The 22586-nt window shown below is 28.9% G+C and overlaps 1 protein-coding gene across 4 annotated transcripts in view; it reads left to right on the top strand.

Annotated features, from left to right (window-relative positions):
* LOC117182371 (zinc transporter ZIP1-like) overlaps positions 1-21852 on the top strand; it is a 153442-nt gene extending 131590 nt beyond the window's left edge. For all 4 annotated transcript variants that reach the window (XM_033375570.1, XM_033375572.1, XM_033375571.1 and 1 more), the window contains 2 exons: positions 18732-18851; positions 19492-21852. In XM_033375570.1, coding sequence (XP_033231461.1) covers positions 18732-18851; positions 19492-19634 — 263 coding nt within the window. In that variant the 3' untranslated portion in view covers positions 19635-21852. The remainder of the gene's footprint in view (positions 1-18731; positions 18852-19491) is intronic.
* The last annotated feature ends 734 nt before the right edge of the window (positions 21853-22586 follow it).

Raw genomic sequence — 22586 nt, forward strand, 5'->3', positions numbered from 1 at the left:
GACATTTTTACATGGATCTTAAAAGATCGATTCTTCTGATTCGATTTTTCTGCTGAATCGATCTTAATAAATTCGATCCTGGATCGATTCATTAATCGATCTTTTCGAGAGAATCGCCCATCAAAATAAATTTGAGTTTATACTTATTTATTTTAGAAATGTTGTAAACAGATGAATAAACAATACGTGATTTCAGTTCTGTTCATAAATAGACTTACAACTTTGAAAAGCTTATAATTTCACCACAAAACCATGGTAGTGCAACTTCTTTCAAAACACTTTTTATTGATTCCAAAAATAGTATTCATAGGATATTTCTCTAAAATTAATATGTATATTTCTAAAAATGAGTTTTTAAATTTGATTTTCGCAACCTTTTAAAGATTTTTCTCGAAATTTGAATTAACCCATTAACGACCAAAGCTATAAATTTTATAACATAAGTTTCATCGCAAAATTTATGGGTAGAACAAAACAATAAATAGATCAAAAGTACTGTTCCTTATGTTTTTGGGTGAGCTAAATCGAATCGGTAGTCAAAATTCGACTATTTTACTTCAAAATTAAATATGGCGGTTTTTGCATACAAAAATGGTGAAAAATGTTTGATTTTTTATTTTTATAATTTTTTTCAGACATAAAACGCGTTAATATCTTAAAATTTCTTCAACCATCGACGTACAAAATTTGTATACTTTAACAGAAAATTTTTATATATATGTTTTTACTTGCAAAATGGCGGACAAAATGCAAAAATGTTCCAAACATTGTTTTTTTCCATTAACGTTATTTTTCTCAAAAACTTCAAAGTTTAAAAAAAAGTTTCATGGATTAAAAATGTCTTGAAATTAACTATAGAACACTATGAAATTTTTCAGATTTAAAAAAAAAATTTTGATTTTTCAAAAAATCCAAAATTTGAAATTTGCAAAATATTTTTTTAAAAAATCTGAAAAAATTCAAGAATATTTTTCGACTGATTCTAAGACATTTTTATTCTTAGAAAATTTGTACCAGAGCCTATAGATTTTGAGAAATAATTGATCAAACTTCATGCCAATACTTTTCGCATGAAGTTTGATCAATTATTTCTCAAAATCTATAGGCTCTGGTACAAATTTTCCCAGAATAAAAATGTCTTATAATTAGTCAAAGAATTTTTTTTTAATTTTTCAGATTTTTTGAAAAATTTCAAATTATTTGAAACGTCAAAAATTTTTCTAAAAAATCTAAAAAAATCCATAGTGTTCTTTGGTTAATTTCAAGACATTTTTATTCTATGGAACTTTTTTTTAAACTTTCAAGTTTTTGAGAAAAACAAAGATGATTGAAAAACCCAGTTGTTGGAACATTGTTGCATTTTGTCTGCCATTTTGGAAGAAAAAACATATATATTCATATTTTTTGTTACAGTTTAAGAATTTTGTGCACCGATGGTTGAAGAAATTTTAAGATATTAAAGCGTTTTATGTCTGAAAAAAAATTAGAAAAATAAAAAATCAAACATTTTTCACTATTTTTGTATACAAAAACCGCCATATTTAATTTTGAAGTCAAAATATTCGAGTTTCGACCACAGATTCGAATTTAGCTCACCTAAAAACATAAGGAACAGTACTTTTGATATATTTATTGTTTTTTTATACCCATAAATTTTTCGATCAAACTCATGTTATAAAATTGATTAATGGGTGAACTTGAATAGACAAAAAATTCCATCGAATATCTTATCTTAATAATTTGAAAAAAAACATTTTTTTTTATTTGAAATTATTTAGAAAAAGAACAAACTGAGTCAACGCGACATGGAAGTTGCCATTACATATTGGATGTCACCACCTAGAATCTCTCAGTGGGTTACTAGTGTAAAAAGAACTGATTGAATAATTGAATAATTTCTAGTGATCTTGATTAATCAGCCAGAACGGAGGAAGAAAGGCAGTTTAATGTACTTTTCATGTGCTCTAGAGTAATGAGACTGATAAGATCAAAGCTGCTAAAACACCGGAAATAAGTAGTCGTTGTTTTAAAGCGGGCCTCAATATGAATTGTGTCGGGCATCTCGAAATGAGTACTTTGTGTTTGACACGATATCTGATGGAATTATAGGAACTTCCTTTTATTGCTAAAAAAATTGTTTTTTTTTTACACAGAAAATTTAAAAGAAAAATTTAAATTTTATATAATATTTCCTAATTTGTATGATTTTCTCGACTGGAAAAGCAATTAATTTATTTTCAATTATTAATTATAATATTCAAACTTATTTATTCACTTTCTTCATAGCCAAACTACTGACTTTTCACTCATTTGTCAATTTATTACTTTTGTCTCTATTGTTTTTGTACCACCCAGTTTGACCGATTTTTTACCCAGTTTTATTATTATTGGGTATGACTTTTTCTATTGTTTATTTTTTTTTACTATTAGACGTCTTATAAAATTATATTTTCACTTGACGTTGTTCCGAATGAAAGGAGATTCTTTTCATTGAAAATATTTAAAATTAAATCATTTTAAATTTCAAATCGTTAAAATTGAAGCGTTTCAAATGGTAATTCTTCATAATTGAACTATTTAAACAAAACTTTAAAAATTACATACCTTTAAAATATATATCTATATTTTTTAAATTCAGAAAATTTCAATTTTAACTCCTCAAAATTATAGAAATTTGTACCGTAAATATTTTTAATTGAAGATTTTTAATTTTTGAAATTTATGATTGACAATGATCTAAGTTTTAACTTTTAGAATTAAAAATTCTGTAATTTCGATGATTTATATGCAAAATTTCATTAATTTGAAAGATTTGGAATAGAAAGCTCTTGATTTTTGATCATCAGAATTATCAAAATTAAGCATATTGATTAATTCGAACCGTAAAACTTTAAAATTGAAGAATTTAAAATTTTTTTAATTTATAATTGACAATGATCTAAATTTTAAGTTTTCAAATTAAAAATGCTGTAATTCTGATGACTTACGTTCGAAATTTCTTCAAGTTGAAAAATTTAGAATTCTAAAATCATCAAAATTTAAGAATTTTTATTTATAAATCTTTAAAATACAGAAACTTTTAATTATTACTTTTCAAAATTCTAGAACCTTAAACACTATTTTTTTTAATTTAAGAGCTTTTAATTTTGACAATTTAAAATGAAAAATTTTCAATGTTTTCATTTTTACAATTTAAAAAGCAGTAACATAGATGATTTACCATTTATATGTACAATTTTTTTTACTATTCAAGATTTGGAATTCAAACCTTGATTTTTGATCTTCAAAATCATCAAAAATTAAGATTTTTGTCTACATGTTTAAAAAATAAGAGTTTTTAATTTTGAAAATGTGCGATTAAAATTAAGCAAGTTTTGTTTAACATCATCAAAATATAAGAATTTGTATTTATACATTTGTAAAATTGAAAAGATTTTAGTTATAGATCTTCAAACTTGCATCATTTTCTATTGTACGCATAAGATATTAAAGAGGTTCAATTTCAAATATTAAAAATTGACATATTTAAAATAGTAAATCTTTAAAATTGGAAAATAAAAAAACCCGTTCAAAATTACATACTATTAAAATAAGAGCCTTAAAAACTGAATAATTAAAAATTACATTTTTTAAATTAAAATCTGCAAATTTTAAGTTTAAAAATCAAAAATGGTGTCATTTCGAAGACCTATATGAAAAATTTGTTCAAAATTTAGAAGGTTGAGAATCGAAAATTTGACTTTTGATTTTTAAAACCATCAAAATGTATATCTTTAATGTATATCTTTAATTTAGAAAATTTATAATTAAAAAAAGTTGTCATTTTGATGATTTAAAGAGGAAATTTCGTTAATTTGGAAGAGTTAGGATTGAAAAATTGATGTATGATCTTCAAGATCATGCAAATTTAAGATTTTTTTCACATTTTTAAAAATGAAGCGTTTTTAATTGCAAATCTTTAGAATTGAAGAATATAAAATTTTAAATTATTAAAATTAAAGGAATTTGAATTTAAGTCTTCAAAGTGTAACTTTTAACAATGAATGTTCCAAATAACATTCTTTTAGAATACAGATCTTAAAAATTAAATAATATTTCATTATATATTTTCAAAATTCAAGAGTTTTTAATTTTAACTGTTTAAAATTCTAGATATTTGGATTTTAAATCTACCAGAATTATTGAGTTTTTAATTTTGACAATCTACAATTTAAAATTATGCAGGTTTTACGTTTTTGAAATTGAAAAATCTGTACTTTTGATGATTTACATGCGAAATTTCTTCAAAATTAACAAAAAAAAATATTAAAAAGGACATTATTTTAATTTATTGACAGTCAAAATTGAAAGACCTTCAGCTGTAAATCTTCAAAATAGGCCAACTTCGATTGAAATTAAAAGTAAAAATTAATATTAATATTGTATAAAAGCCAATGAAGCTATTTTAATATTTATTTAAATTTAAGATTTGCAAATTATAAATGTCAAATATTGGTGCAATTTGAACAAACTAATTTTCGACAGAACCGGGAAGAGCTCTATAAAGCGGAAGTGGATTCATCAGAAATTTGCATATCGAGGTCGTCCTCGTTTAACTAGTTTTCTGAAAAAATCATAATTTTAAATGAATTTTTCTTATTGCAGTAAAAGCAGAAGGGATTTTTCTGTCTGTATAATTTTTAAATAGGAAACCACATAAAGATCATTTTTGTTGCAGGTAAAAATAGCTCTGAAATAAGGGTAGATACTGCCTTTCTTTTTTTTCTGTGAGTCAGAATAATCTGCTTTCTTGGGAAATTTTTCTTTAAATAAATTTAATTTCTCGAGAGCTTTAAAATAAAAAATAAAATTTGCAGCCAATATTGGTAATAAATATATTTTTTGTGAGAATGGAAATCGTTTGTGGTGTATTGCAACATATTTTCGTATTTTAATTTCCGTTTCGGGAGTTAATAGAAAATATAACCCTTATCATTTGCCTCTCATAATTTCGTTCTATCGGTGGAAACCTATCCTCGGTACGTCCTTGAAAATCTTTTTCCGCTTCCCACCCACTCACCCAGCTCTGGAGTTTGGGCGTTACGGATCGATTTGACCCAAATGGCCAAATGTACTTCCGATGTCAAGGTTATGGACGAAATAAAGGAATCTCCCTCAACTTGAGAAACGCAACGGATAACGTCACTAATCGCGTGTTCAACTTTCATTAAACTATGCAAATATGAAGATTTTAAATTTACTTAAAACATTTAACAAATAGTACATTATCCCCTTGGCATAAACTCCGGAAATGGATTAGAGGTCGTACCAATTTTGGGCTATTTTTGACACCCTGTTTCCAAAAAGTAACATGGTCCAATACTTTGAATTTTTAAAATTCAAGATTTTCTACGAAAGAGATGCATTTTCAACACAAAGTGTTAATCTTTTAACATAAAGACGAATTTGTAACAAAATAGTTCAACTTTTAACGAAATAGTTAATTTTTCAATACAAAAGCACGGACTCGAGCAATGGTCAGTAGTACAGAGTAAACCACATGGTAGTCAAGGAGTCGGTGAGATTATTAATGAGAGGTCAAAACCGCATGTCAAGGGGCATAAATTTGTATCTCCCAGATTGTGATGGGATTATATAAAAGTTCGTGAAAGGGATTTGTCTTAATGATGTAATAGCAATATTAAATCGAATTTTTCGATGTGAGTTCAATTTTCAACCAAGAAAGCTGAATTTTTTATCATGAAAGATCAATTTTCCATTCAAAAGGACGAATTTTTAAGAAATAAGTTGAATTTGTAACCAAATAGTTAATCTTTCAAAACAAAAGCGCGAACTCGAACTATGGTCAGGAGTAGATAGTGAATGACATGGTAGTCAAGGAGTCGGTCTGATTATAAACGAGAGAGCAAAATAGCGTTGACTAGCAACCTTCCAGATCGTTGAGGGATAGAATAAACGTCTCTGAAAGGGATTTGGCCGAATGGTAAAATAATAATGATAACAATAATAAAAAGAAGATTTGTTTTCAAAGACACTTCAATTTTCAATAAAAAAGTTTATTTTCAATCAAAAAAGATTACTTTTTTACCATGAAAGATAAATTTTCTATTCAAAAGGACGAAATTTAAAAAAAAAATAGTTAAAGTTCTAACCAAATTGTTAATTTTTTAATCCAGAAGCACGGAGTCGAACTATGGTCAGTAGTAGAGAGTGAATCGCATGGTAGTCAAGGAGTCGGTCTGCTTATTGATGAGAGAGCAAAACAGCATGTCAAGCGGCATAAATTTGTATCTTCCAGATTGTTTTGCTTTAGAATGAAAATCCCTAAAAGGGATTTGGCTCCATTGTATATTAACAATAATAAAACGAATTTTTCGCAGACAGTTCAATTTTCAACAAAAAAATTTATTTCCAACCAAAAAAGATGACTTTTTTACAATAAAAGATCAATTTTCCATTCAAAAGGACGAATTTTCCAAAAATAGTTGAACTTTTAACCAATTTGTTAATTTTTCAATCCAGAAGCACGGAATAGAATTATGATCAGTAGCAGAGAGTTAATCACATGGTAGTCATTTTTCAACAAAAAAGTTTATTTTCAACAAATAAATTTATTTTCAACCAAGAAAGATGACTTTTTTACCATTACAGATCAATTGTCTTTTCAAAAGGACGAATTTTCCAAAAATAGTTGGGCTGTTAAACAAAAAAGTTGAGTTTTTGAACCAAATGATCGAATGTTTCAACAAAACAGAAGAGTTTTTAGAAGATAGTTGCAAGATGACTTTATTATCAAAAGACGTATTTTTAACCAATTGAATTAAATGAAGAAAAGAACAATTTTTCAATCAATAAAGATGACTTTTTTATCAAAAGCCCAATTTTCAAACAGTTGACTTAAACCAAAAAATAACTCTTTTTCTACTAAATAGTTATATTTTCAACTTATAAAGTGGAAATTTCAAACAAAAAATTAAATAGTTAAATTTTCAGATAAAAAATTAATTTTTAACTAAAAAGAATGAATTTTCAACCAAAAAGTTTAATTTTCCACCAAAAAAGATGGTTTTTAACCAAGAATAATAATTTTTTTTAATGAACGTAAATAATTTGCCCAATATTCAACACAATTGTCAATAACAAAATTTGATAAACAAATCATTCATTATTTTTGCTTAGTTGTTGAAAACTTGTTCTCTTAACTAAGATGATCTTCTACTAAACCGATAAACAATTAGTACAGAATTATCTTCACACCTCAATAATGTATATTGTTATAAAAAGTTTTATTTTAAAATATTCCATTTTGGCTTCCATCGCTGGTTAACAAATGCTCTAAAAAAAGGGGGTTTTCGTTGCAAAATTAATTTTCTGACAATAAAATATTGTTATGAGTCAGTTAATTCTCATAATTATTTTAATACTGATTTCTTAATATAACCAACATAATCAACATAATTGATTTCTACGCTTTATTTAAACAAACCTGGATATTGATGTTGCAAAAAATAAAACTAAGAATCATCAATTCTTATTGACAACAACAAATATTAAAAACAAATGTCCCAATTATAAAATTGCCGACGCAGGAAAATTTAAGAATTATAAAATTTCCGAATCGAAACAATTAAAAAGTTCTTTGATAAATAAATACTAAAATAAAAATATGCTAATCAAATAAAGTTATTTAATTTTAGGCCATGGCTAAGTGTACCGACATAACCGTACGAATAGCCGGATAGTTTTGGTGCATTTTTTATATTATTTATTATTTTATTATTTAACCATTTTTTTTATTTGGTCGTTCTCTGTATCGGAAATTTCCTATGTCGAATATTTTATTTCTTGGGAATTTTCGAGTGTCGGGAATTTTGTTTTTCGGACTTTTCTAGTTCCCCTTCATCTACTGAAAATTTTCTTCTGAAGACAAATTTTTTTATTGTTTAAAGCAGGCCATACTATTACACTGAGAAAATGTTTAAATCAAACAAAATGTATAGATGATATCAAACCAAAATTTTGACCAGTTTGATATTACATTAAGATCTTATCCGAATAATAAATATAATTATAATATAATATAATTATAAATTTAAAAGACATAATAAAATAAATTACTTTATGAAAATTAAAAAAAAAATCTTTCCTTTCATAATGAAGGACAAGATTGATAAAGTTTACAATAATAATAAATTAATGGAGAGAGTCATAAGGAAATATTTAAAATGTCATTATGCAAAAATAATATTTGCATGAAGTTGAATGACATCGTTCTGACCACTTATGTAAGGCGATAGCAAATATATTCGATTTCAATAATTATTATGTATCCTCAGTACTCACCTGGCACTTGAGAAATTTACATACACATTGCTATGACGCAAAATCCTGGCATAATAATATAAACACACGAACAGGTATTTCATATTTGCGATTCTGCATTTACACTCTGAAGAATGTGCTGTTTTATTTTCAGTTTAATTGCATATTTCGTTAATAATTCAATCTTTAGAAAGGCCTTGAAAAAATGATTTATTTATAGTTGTTGAAGCATTGCAATGTTATTGTAGTGATAGTATTATGTTTTAGGGAATAAATTGTTATTTTTGAAAAAATTTAACAATGTGCAGATTTGATCAAATATCAATTTAAAAAATTTGTAATAAAATTAATTCAATTAAAAAAAATTATCATCTACTAAAAGTGATGTTTTACAAAAGATTTAAGTTATTGAGCTAACAAGTCGAAAGTTTCAGAAAAAAGTTTCCTCAACCAAATAATTAAATTTTCAACAAAATATTTGAACTACTGACCATATAGTTGAATTTTTAACAAATTGGTTGAATTTTCAAGCTACAAAGATGAATTTTCAACCAAATTGTCGAATTTTAAAATAAATAAAATCATATCTTTACCAAACATACTTCTAACAAAAAGGCGAACTTTTTAGAAGACTGTTGAATTTTTAACCCGACAAGTAATATTTTCAACAACAAAAATTTCATTTTTAATTATTAAAATAGACTTTTTTGCCAAAAAAGGTGAATTTTTTATCGAAAAAGACGATTTTTTATCCAAAAAGCAAAATAATCAATAAACCAGTTAAATCTATACCAACATAATTAAAGTCTGAACAAGATAGTTGAATTTTTAACAAAACAATTGAATTTTCAACCTACCAAGATAAATTTTCTACCAAATGGCCGAATTTTTTAACTAAAAAGCTGAATTTTTTAAGAGACAGTCGAATTTTCAACAAAAAAGTTCTTTTTCTAACACTCGCACGAAATGTTCGATTTTCGAGGAATGTATTGCGTGCGGGAAGTGACCAATTCCGAAGCCGTGGTAAAAAGCAGTTAGAAAAAGACTTTTTCTAGCTGTTGCGCTTTCGCTCTTTGAGTAAGATTACTTTTTCTTCCTGTTGCGCTTGCGCATTTCGAGTCAGAATTACTTTCCAGAACTGTCAGAATCAAAACTTCACTTCATTATGATTTGACGCTTGAGAGACTGATTGTGAGTAGTGAATAGTTATTTGGCATACTCGAAGTGATAAGTTGCCATAAATGACTGATAAATTACCGAAAATTTCCGAAACTTTTAGATATCTGAAATAATCGGTAATTTTCCAATTTTTCATAAATTTAAGGAAATTTAGCAAATAATCCAGAAAAATTCATAAATTTTTTAATTTCTTCCAAAAAAGCTTCGAATACACTAAATTTTTAGAAATTGTCGGTAATTTCCAAAAATTAACCTAATTTTTCAAAAAATTTGTTTTTATCGTTTCTCAAATCGAAATTTTTCCGCATTTGTTATAGAAAATATCGTGTGCTACAGGAGCTAACAGTAGGCTCTTGTGAAGTTTACAGTACTTGCCATCGACTCATCTTCGGGTCGTTTCCGGCTCGTTCACAGATCGTCTTAGGCTCGCCTCCAACTCGCCTAAAACACCCCTTCGTCTCGTCTCTGGCTCGTCCAGCTAACTTCACACTCGTGTGGAACTGCTTACTTTCCACACTTGTAGCACAATATACTATTTTTTGACCAAGAAAGATGACATTTCTAACAAAAAAGATGAATTTTGAATGCAAAGGAACGAATTTTCTAACCAAAAAGAAGGATGGCTAACAAAACATTTGAATTTTCGACAAACTAATTAAATGTTCAATAAATCAGTTGAATTTTCATATTTAAAAAAACGAATGTTTAAAATGCAGTTGAATTTTCAACAAATAAGTGTATTTCCAATCAAAGAAATACAAGTTTTTAATTAAGAAAGATAACATTTCTACGAAAAAAAATTGTCATCAAAAATAAAGAAATTTCTACCCAAAAATATGAATATTTAACAAAAAAGTTGAATTTTTAACAAAATAATTAAGTTGTCAACAAAATAGTTGAATTTTCAACCCGCAAAGATGAGTTTTGAACCAAATGTTCGAACTTTCAAACAAATAAAATCGTACCTTAAACGAAAACACTCGAACAAAAAGATGACATTTTTAGAGGGCTGTTAAACTTCTTAACTCGAAAGGTAGAAATTTCAACAAAAAAGATAAGCTCTAATAATGAAAGATGACTTTTTAAATTAAAAAGATGAAGTTTTTTATCGAAAAGGCGAATTTTCTATCCATAAAGACGAATGATCAATAAAACAGATGAATCTTAAACGAAAAAGACAAGTCCAAAAAAGATGAATTTCCAATCCAAAAAGATGACTCTTTAACAAAATAGTTAAATTGTCAAGCCAAAAGTCCGATTTTTTATTATCCCTTTTAGAAAAATTTTTAACAAAGAACTTGTCCACAAAATATTATGAATTTTGAATCTTAAAAAAATTAATTTTTAATCCAAAAAGACAAATTTTCAACAAAGAAGTTGAATTTACAAACAAAAAGATGAATTTTTCACCAAATGGTTAAACTTTCAAACGAAAAAGATTATACTCGATCCAAAAACAGTTGTAAAACGAAAAGTGGAATTTTCAACAAAAAAGTTAATTTTTAACTATGAAATATGACCTTTCTACAAGAAAAGACAAACAAAAAAAGATAATGTATTTACCTCGCGCTATGCGCTTGATCGTCCTGCACAGACTTTTTGCAACTGAAGGTCAAAATGTCGACAACAGTAATTTGGTGATTGTGAATTCTCTTTTGTTAAAGCTCCTTCGGCTTTAACGAACACATTCTCATGACGTATCTCGTGCTTCGCACTCGAGTTTATGCCTGAAATTTTATATCTTTCCCATAAATATTACATGAAAAAATGTAACATTTGGATTTTCCATTATTTTTCATGCTGCCAACATTTATTTTTTGATTTATCAAGAAAATTCAAAAAGTTGTTATTATAATCTTCTAGGGCATTTAGAAATCAATTTTTTTCTTCTCTTGGCATTTTTTCATATCGTCCGTTAATTGGCTTAAAGGGTTCATTTTCGTGTTTTTTGGAATTTTGTAAATGCTATAACTCTCATAATTTTTAATTTTATGAAAAAAGTCATTATATAAATTGTTCTACTATTTAAATACTATGAATAACCGTGCAGAGAATTCGTGAATTTTGAAAAAATGGTCTCAAAAATATTCAAAAGGCGCTCCACTTTTTGAATTTTTATCCATAATGGCTGGCTAACGAACTATTATTGGCTGGCTAACGATTATTTTTTCAAAAGTTATCGTGCTGACATACGGACCGACCGACCGACAGACACATTCGTAAAAACCTATTTTTCGGATTTAGGGGGTCTCAAAACATGAACATTTGACAAAAACTGTGGGGAGGGGGCGGGTTGTTAAATTTTACACATATCTAATACCCTCTCTTATGAGAATGTAAAAAAAACCATTCATAAACATTTTGTTGCTCTACCTTCGGTGAAAAAATGTTATCTATTTATTTTGGCTTAGCTTGGTATCATGTGTCTAAGAATTGAATTTTAGTATTTCCAATGTTTTTTTTTACAAATAAAACGAAAACTACGTGTTCTATGAAAAAGTGACTAATAACAAATTTGTAGATATTTTTTGGGTGCACAATGTTTGTGTTATCATTTTTTCCCCTATCTTGCATAGTTTGACCGCAAAATGCAATTTTTTATTTTTTATTAGTTTTCGTGCGGTCAAAATTTGAATTTTTCAAAAAAATTCAAAAAGTTGATATGATAATCTTGTAGGGCTATCGAAAAGTAACATTTTTCTTTTCAGGTATTACGAACAACTGTACACAGAATTTTTGAATCATGAAAAAATGTGTATTCAAAAATTTTCAAAATGGACTCACTTTTAGTATTTTTATCCAAAATGTCTGACTAACCAACTTGGCATTTTGCATAGGACACTAAAAGAGTGTACCAAAAGCCAATCTAATAGATTAATTATTTTCAAAAGTTATCGTGCTCACAGGCATGCAGACATAAAGACAGACATAGCGACAGACAGACACATTCGTAAAAACCTGTTTTTCGGATTCAGGGGGTCTCAAAACGTGGACCTTTTGACAAAAACTAGGGAGGTTCAGTTTTATACAAATCTAATACCTTCTCTGATGAGAATGTAAAAATGATTTATTTGTCACGAATAATTTTTTGATAGTTCTGTTTTTAGTTTAAATCATAAAAAATTGCAACAAAAACAAGAAAAGTTAAATTTTTTGAAACCCCACAGGCAAGGCGAAAAAGAAATCAAGAGACAAAAGTTGTGGTAAGAAAGTGTCCACGCAGCGGGCACATTTTTTACTGTTAATGACGTTTTTCATTATTAAAGCCAAAAATAAGCATCCTATAAAAAAGTGGTTGATAACAAATTTGTAGATCTTTTTTAAATGCGCAATTTTTTTGCATTCATCTTTTACCGTATTTTGCACAGTTTGACAGAAAAATGTAATTTTTTGATTTTTCATTATTTTCTATGCTGTCAAAATTTGAATTTTTGATTTTTCAAGAAAATTTAAAAAGTTGTTATGATAATCTCATAGGGCATTCAAAAAGGAACATTTTACTTCTCTTAACTGATTTTCATATCGCGCGTTATTTGTCATAAAATGTTCATTGTCGTTTGCATTTTCTACCAAATGGTCGAATTTTGAAGCAAAAAGTATGAAAGAGGAGAAGTTTCTTGAAAATAGTGGAAAAAAAGAATTTTTAAAAACTTGAAAAGGAGGGGAATGAGCGACAATCTGAAGTCTAAAATAATGTTGTGGTTCGCTCTACCAAACATTTAGTTTTCTATTTAATCAAATAATTATCAAATATGAACTTATTAAATAGGAGCATTACATTTTAAATGTTCAAAAACAAGAAAAACCCTAATGTTTTTTTTTTTGAGGCACTAAAACGATGTGGTTGATATAAAAGCAGCACAATAATGCTCTTGTGCCATTAAAATTTTGATTACTTCAACAAAATTTGTGTTGTTCTAACAAATATATTTGTTTCTTCTGTAGCAACCAAATTTTTTATTGTCCCAATCAGAAATATTTCTCTACATTCGAATTTAGTGCGAACCTTATGAAAGAAATTTAACTCATCAAAAGTCTAAAGTAAGAGATTAAAGTGGATGGTTATTCATGATCCCAAAGAACATATCCTACGAATTAAACAAAAACTTATATTTTATTACAGCATGTGAGATTGCTAGACTCAAGGCAAATTTTTTTCACTTAAATCCAACTTTTTTTTATCAAATCAAACAAACTTCTTTATTGAATAAAAAATAAAAATAATAGGCATCTTCATCAGAACCCCATAAGATTATTAACAAGGAGCGTTGCATTTTAAATATTCAAAACAAGCACCATTCGAATATTTACTTGAGACAACAAAACGATTTGGTTGCTATAGAAGTAACATAATATTGGTCTCGTGCCAATAAAATTGTTGGTACTTTAACAACACTTTTGTTGATATAAAAAACATTTTTATGTCTTATATAGCAACCAGATGTATGATTGTCCCAATTAGACTTTTTTTTCTACATTCGAATGTAGTGCGAACCGTATTAACCCTTGTGTTGCCACCCGGGTACCCGGGTACCCATCGGCATACGTTTTGTTAAATAACTTTTTTTCTAATAAAGATAGGCCGAATGCTTCTCGAACCAGCATAATTTAACTTATTCTCTATCGAAATTTGCATTGCACATATTTTTAGAAATTTTTTATCTTGAAATATCTTGCAATTAAAAAAAAAGCATCGTGGAGCCACCCGGGTATCCGGGTACCCCGACAGAACAAGCATGATTTTCATACAGTATATCATAAAAACAAAGTTTTGTTATAATAGTATATGAAGTAAATATGGATAATTTTATAAATAATAAAAAAATATATACATTTTTAATTGAATTTTCTTGAATTCTTGGACGTAATACTGAGCCTCCTCGGAAACCAGAAATTTGCGATGTAGCTGCGCACGTTTTATATCTGTTTCAGTACAAACAAAGTCACTGAACATTATTAAATTATTATATTCAAGTAGGAATACCTTCCTAGATTATGAATAATTAAATATTGTTTGAATACACATAGTTACTTCAAGTAACAATGGACTTTTAACAACAATTTCGTTGGCGGGGTACCCAGATACCCGGGTGGCACATGCTGTGAGTTTTTTTAGATGGCAACACAAGGGTTAAAGTAATATATCTTATCAAAAGTCTAAAATAAGACGCTGAGCGGGATGGTTATTCTTGACCATAAAGAACAAAATTAACGAATCAAATAAAAACTTATAGTTGATTGAAACTAGCAAGAAGAGAAATTTTTCAATTAAATCCAACTTCTATAAAAAATGAACAAAACTGTTTTATTGAATGAAAAACAAATTGATAGGCATCTGCCTCACATCTGAAGCCATATGGGATTATCAACTAAGAGAGCGTTACATTTTAAATGATCAAAAACAAGAAACACCCTAATGTTTGGTTGAGACAACAAAACCATTTGGTTGATACAGAGGTAACACAATATTGCTCTTGTACCGATGCAATTTTGGGTTACTTTATCAAAACTTTTGTTGCCATAACAAACCTTTTTGTTCCTTCTGTAACAAACCAAAAACTTTGGTTGTCCAAACCAATATTTCTTGATAACAAACGAATGTAGTGCAAACCTTATTAAAGAAATTTGTCTTATCAAAAGAAAGAGATTGAAGTCGATGGTTCTTCTTGATCCTAAAGAAAATATCCAATGAATCAAAAATTTATAGTTGTTTGAAGCAAGCGAGATTGGTAGAATTATGACAAAGATTTTTTACTTAAATCCAACTTCTATAACAAATCAACAAAACTGTTTTATTGAATAAAAACACAAATTTAATAGGCATCTTTCCTCCTATCTGAAGCCACATGAAATTATCAACAAGGAGCGTTGAATTTTAAATGTTCAAAAAGAAAAAAAACTCCCTAATGTTTAGTTGAGACAACAAAGTTTGTTTGTTATTGAAGCAAGACAATGCTACTCTTGAACCAATAAATTTTGATTACTTTAACGAAACTTTTCTTTGCTTTAACAAAACTTTTGTTGCTATAACAAATATTTTGGTTTCTTCTACAGCAACCAGATGTTTAGTTGTCCAAACAAATGTTTATCTAGAACAAAGGATTGTAGAGCGAACCTTATTAAAGGCATTTATCTTGTCAAAAGTCTAAATTCAAGAAACTGAGTTGGATGGTTATTCTTTATCCTAGAGAACATATGTTAGAGAATAATGCGTGCAATGATTAAGAAGATATAGTTGTCTGCATGCATAACAGGCATTCTTCTCTCGTGACGATGACCCGGGTGGTGGGTCGTTGGACCAACCGACCGACTTTCGAAGACTTTCTCAACATCTTTCGACTATTTTCTTCTAATTTCTTTAACTTATGCATAAATAATTAACGATGCATAGCCAGATTTATCTACCTTGATGTGCAAAAATAATTGCACATGACTAACTGTCCTGAAAAGAAATAAATGCACCTGAATCAATCATAATTTGCAGTTAGTGCACCATTCTTTCGGATTTCTTATATCCTTTATCGATCATCGTTAAATGCGTTAAAGAGAAATTAGGATTATAACAGTTATTAATTTAAAGACTCCAGGTATCATCTCGTTTATCGTCAAGTTTAATAGCACTAGCAATCAAAAGTGCAAGATTGTAATACTTTTTTTAAACAATTTAATGACCATCTTTATTATTGATGTTTCGTACCCCTGGAAATAAAAACCAATTTTTCTGTTAAAAATAGTTTTAGTAGCCAGGTTAATAATTACAGTAACCACTTATTACTGGATACACCCGTAATAATGACTATGTTCTATACGGGTCAGCAACTGGCGCAGTACTTAAATATCACTGGTACTGGACAGTAGTGTGCCAGTAGAGAACATGGTTATCATTATGTTTTTTTGTAGCGAAATTAGAACACAAAAACTTCGTAATGCAAAAATATATTTACTAGCAAAAACGGGAAGTACGCAACAATAATAGATAGTTATTCAGCCGTTAATAATTATGTAGTCAAGAACTCTAAGGACATTCGCTTCCATTGTCAAATAAACTCATAACTCACACGTTACGCTACGTAAAACGTCCTTAATAAATAAAGAGATTCACGTTGTTTGAAATTTTTAAAATTATACTTACAAAAAATTATTTAATTTACTTTATTTTTTAAAAGTCTTAAAAATGAGCTTTAATTTTTCTTTAGTCTATAAATGATGAAAATTCGTATTTATTTATCGCGGACTTCATTGTCTTCTTCATATTCCCCTTTTTTCCCCTTATTCTCGTTATTCCGCTAATTTTAAAATGCGACCTGAATTAATAGCACTCAATGAAAAAATCTAACAATTTTGATTGACAAAATAACAATTTTATTCCAAGGTTGTTGAAGATTTCTGTTGAAAATTCAAAAATTTATTATTATTATATTTAACATTGTTATGCTTTCTTGACTAAAAAATCTGTTTCACTTGAAAATTAACTCTTGGTTTAAAGTTCAACTATTTTTTCGAAAATTTATATATTTTTTGGTCAAAAATGCAACTTTTTGGATAATAAAAATCAGTTTTATTCGAGGACTTAAATCTTCTGTTGAAAACTAATCTTCTTTGATAAAAAGCAATTGTTTTTTATTTGAAATTGAAGCCTGTTTCCATTGTAATATCAACTATTACATTTTTCGTTGAGAATTCTTTTTTATGGGTTTGAAATTCGTTTGTATTTGTTGAAAATGATTTTTTAAGCTGAAAATTCAACTGTTCAATAGGGATTTATGTGCTTTTTGTAAATTCCTGTTTTCGGTTTAAAAAAAAAATAATTTGGTGAAATTGTTGTTTCGCTTTGTTAAAAATTTAGTATATTAGTTAAAGATTCATCTCTTGTTGAAAATTTAATTAATTGGCTTAAAAATTTAACAGTTTTGTTGACAACTAATCTTTTCAGATCAAACATGTTTTGTAGAAAATTAAAATATTTGATTGAAAATTAACTGTTTGGTTAAAACTGAAATTTTTTGAAAATTCATATTTTCTGGTTAAAAATTCGTCTTTTTGACTTCGGCTTTTTTTGTAGAAATTTTTTGTTTATCAAATATGCAACCGTTTGGCTGGAAAAAATCTGTCTCAGTTGAGGATTCAAATATTTCTTTTTGGGTTTAAAATTATTTTGTCTTTGTTGAAAATTAATTTTTGAAGCTAAAAATTCATCTACTTCGATGGAAATATGCTTTTTGAAAATTCATCTCTTTGGGTTGAAAATTGATCTATTTGATTGCAAATTTAACTGTTTGTTTGTAAGTTAAACTTTGTGCGTTTAGCAACATTTATTTTATTATTTGTGGGACCATCTTTTTTGTTGAAAATTTAACTTTTTGGCTAAAAAATTCAACTTTTTGTTTAAAATTCGTTTTTTTATTGCAAATTCTGTTATTTTGGTAGGAAATGCAACTATTTTGTTGAAAATTTACTTTTTGGTTAAAAAAGATCTTTTTTGTTGAAAATTCATATTTTTGGGTTAAAAATATAACATTTTTATAAAAAAATTGTCTTTTTCAATTGAAAATGTTTTCTTTCTTGACTAAAAAATCTCTCATTTTGTTGAAAATTCGTATCTTTTGGTTCAATTTAACTGTTTTTTATTTCAAATAAAAACATTTTTTAGTTGAAATATCAAATATTATATTTTATGTTCAGGCTTAATTTTTGTTTTGTTGAGTGTAACCACTTGCTAAAATTAAATTTTTTAATTTAAAATTCATCTCTTATGTTAAAGATGTAGCTATTTCATTAAAGAGTTTTTTTTCTAGGTTGAAAATAAACATAAAGTTTGTCATTATTTTTGGTTTACCAGTATGCGTTATTACAATTGAAATATTAATATATTTTTAGTCTGTGAAAAATTTCTCTCTAGCTCCACTGGGAACCGAAGGCAGTCTTCAGATTGCTGATCCAGTACTACGGAGTGGACCGGGACCAGAAATCTTAAGACCTGGGTTCGGTTCCCAGCGGAACGAGAGAATTTTTGCACAGACTGAAAAATATATTAATACTTTATTAGTATTAATACATACCAGCAGAAAAAAAACATCGCGAACATTTATTGTATTTTATTGTAAAAATATAAACATTTCTGCATAATGATATCAGGTAATATTTAAACTATGCCGTAATTGCTATGTTTTATATTGCGCCTAGGTACGATAATAAGAAACTTTCTCATGATGATCACTCTTACTTTTCAGCTGCTCACTCACACTCACATGGTCACTCACATGGTCAAGAAAACCATGAAGAGCATCCAGGGGACGTAGGTCACAGTCATGATCATGAGCACGAGGGCGAAGAGCAGCATTACGCGATTGGTAAGTCTACTTAATTCAAGGTCATCGCCTAAATTGATTCTTAAATCATTGCCCTCACGATCTGAACCGGTATAAAAAGATTCAATTATGTTCCCTTAATAAAGTTCAATCAAAATTGAACGAAGACCGAATCCATTTTAAATCACACAGAAAAAAATGTAAATTCACACTTAGCAGCTAGATATTTAGGATATTTGTACTCTACCCAAACAATTTACGACATTATTATTAATATACTGTGACCAGAATATTAATAATTACAATTTTTCCACAATTGTACACACGGCATTAAACATTGAGTATAAGCTTCATCAAGTGAGCGACAGATGTCGGCAGCATTTTTCATGAAATTGACTATAAGCTTTATCAAGTGGCCGATAGAGGTACGGCGTTTTAATGCACTCGGATATCAATTTTTTTCTTAGATGTTTAACTTAAAAAATATTTTGATACCTAACATCTCAAAAAGATAGCCATTTTCTTTCCTTCGCTTTCCCTCCTTGAAAAAATTCGACGGACAGACGGACACCCTACCCAAAATGCCGGGGGCTACAAAGCCCTAAAAAGATTCAACAGTGGTTTGAGTCCGGGCCTTCTCATTGTGAAGAAAATTATTTCAAATAAAAATTTGTTTTGGCAGGAGGCGCCATCGACAGGGTAACGGACTCATTAGTGGATGTCGTATCTCAAGCCTTGTCTTCCACAACGACCCCATCATCAACTTCCATAAGCAGCATGAAAAGGATTCTGGAATCGAGCACGAAAGCTGGTTCCACCACGTAAAAACAAGTCACCAAAGTGAAAATTTCAAAGACTTAATCTTCTTCAAAATCACTCCTTACACCTGTGCTTTCAACAGGAAGGAGGATGTCGGTCAACATTTCCAAGTTGTGATTGAGACTATTAGTGATAATGATAATTGCTGAAAACAGAAATTTACAGCTGGAATCTACGAATTAGTTTTTCTTTAACAGAGACGAACACAGACTAGATTATTTAGGAAAAAATAGAGTCTGAAGTTGCATTTCAAATTGGAACATTCACAAGGGGAACCTACAAGGTTCTGAAGTTTTTTTATTTGTAATCGTCCCAGTAATTAGTCATTACTAAAATTGTAATAGCCCAGTGGGCTATTAAAGTTGCCCTATAAACGTTTTGTGACCTTTTAAATCCATGAAAAGATCCAAAGGATGTAAAGCGATGCGAGAGTCTTTCCTTGCTGCCGATGCGAGTCTTTCCTTGCTGCCGGCAGGAAATGACAGTCACATCAACTAAACTTGTAATAGGGTAAAGTTCTTACTTTAACCTGTTTAGTTTATAGTTAGCCTTTAAACTTTCTCTAATCTTATTAGATGCGCTTTTCAGCCATTTAAAAAAAAAACGGTTAAAAAGAATCCGAATACGTTCCCGGTAAGAAGGCTTGCATTAAAAAGTATTAAAAATTTTGAATCCATATGAATGCCTTTTCCGTCTTTCGTTTTTTTTTAATCCTGGTTAGGCAGCTAAAATAACAAGATTTTAATTCCTTTCAAAGCCGATCAAAGCTGCCAAACTTAAAATTAATGAAAAACACAATCTTCATTTGAATCATTATAAAGTCCTCCAAACGTATGCAATTTGAAAAATCGATTAGGATTGTGCACAAAAATACATATCTTTATCGTAAAAGGTTAGCTTTGTTCAAATATTATCAATTACAAAAATATAAGATAATAGTAAAAAAATCAAAAGATTATTTTTCACCACAGCCTTCTGTGTGGAAATTAATCCTGATATCATAAAATGTTTGATGCTATATTTTAAAAACCTTTTTACCTCGCTATTATTCGAAAAACAGTAAATAAAAGTAGTGAAATGTGCTAAGTTAAAAGGGATTGTAAATTTTATATTTATTGGTTGCTTTGTGTCATTCAAAAGTATTCAGAAAAATATTGTCGCTGGGCAAAGGAAGGGATTAACCTTTAAAAGATAACTTCCACTGCCGTGAAGATTTAAAATTGTAGGACAAAAAGGTAATCCAGAAGTATTCAATATTTATAACATTACCACTGGATGCCTGAAATTTTCCAATACTTTTTAATGCAATCCTTCTTATCGGGATACACGGAAAGCGATGCGAGAGTCTTTTCTTGCTGCCGACAAGGAAAGAGACTCGCATCCACAAAACTTGCAATAGGCTAAAGTAATAAGTTGCGCTTTGTAGCAATTCTTGAGAAAAATGGTTTTGAAAAATCCACGTAAGTTACACGAAACGCGCTGCGAGAGTCTTTCCTTGCTGCCGGCAAACAAAGATACTCGCATCAACCACTCTGAAAAAAATTGATCTTGTCTGTTTGGTCTTGAACCACATGAATATATATTTTTTATAGACTTATTATTTGTCAGGAAGATTAGGCGATGTTTGTCACAAAAAGATAATGTTTGCTGCAAAAGATTATTTTTCAGACAAATGATCCTCTCAATTTGTAATGTAAGAGCACATTCCATTATTGCCAAGAGACATTTGTTTGACAGAAACGGACATTTCTCTGAGTGACCAAACTTGCAATAGGCTAAAGTAATAATTTGCGCATTTCAGTCATTCTAGAAAGAGAGTCTTTCCTTGCTGCCGGCAAGGAAAGACACTCGCATCAACGAAACTTGTAATAGCATCAAATAATAAGTTGTGCTTGCTGCCGGCAAGGAAAGGCACTTCCAACAACCAAAATTATAATAGGCTAAAGTAATAAGATGCGCTTTTCAGCAATTCTTGAGAAAAATGGTTTTAAAAAATTCACGCAGGTTCCATGGCACGCTATGCGAGAGTCTTTTTTTGCTGCCAGTAAGGAAAGACATTCGCATCAACTACTCAGAGAAAAAGTTGTCTTGAAACAAAAGCATTTGTCTGTTTTTTTGTAGACATAGGAAAAGCCTTTTAATCTTAAATTTGAAAGGACATTCCATTTGTGTCAAGAAAAATCTATTTGACACAAAAAAAAAACATTTCTCCGAGTGAAAAAACTTACAATAGGCTGAAGCAATAAGTTGCGCTTTTCAGCCATTGTTAGATAAAAGTAGCTTTTAACAAATTCACGTACGTTACGCTAAACGCGATGCGAGCGTCTTTTCTTGCTGCCAGTAAGGAAAAGCACTCACTCCAAACAAAATTGTGATACCCTAAAATAATAAGTTGCGCTTTTCAACTATTCTTGAGAAACAGCTGCTTTGGAAAAATCTACGTACGATACATAGATCGCGATACGAGCCTCTCCTTGCTGCCCGCAAGGAAAGACACTCGCATCGCGGACCATGTAACGTGCGTGAATTTTTTTAAAGCATATAACGAATTTGGTAATGACTAGGAGGAGTATAAATAAAAAAAAATACGAAGGGCAGGTTCCCCTTGTCAGAGATAATACTCAAGACGAAAATACACTTACGGCAGCAATATTAATTTCTGTAGAGTAAACTAATCGTTGCACCCAGTTTTATGAAACAGTGATTGTTAAAGCAGTGTTAACGCACAAGCGCCCTTTTGTACATAATAATAAGAATATTAAATGAAAAGTAAGAATTTTAGAATGGAGACAAAACTCAAATAACTCATCCAACAAAAAGCATCCGGAAAATGAGGCGAGATGTAGCTATTTTTATATAATTGTAAAGTAATAAGTAAGAACAAAGTTTAAATTGTCGGCGATTAAGAAACAAAGACTGCTTTTTTTTACAGAGAATTTGCATAAATACTATTTTTTA

The sequence above is a fragment of the Belonocnema kinseyi genome, chromosome 10 (assembly GCF_010883055.1).
Source record: "Belonocnema kinseyi isolate 2016_QV_RU_SX_M_011 chromosome 10, B_treatae_v1, whole genome shotgun sequence".
Classification (NCBI taxonomy): Eukaryota; Metazoa; Arthropoda; class Insecta; order Hymenoptera; family Cynipidae; genus Belonocnema; species Belonocnema kinseyi.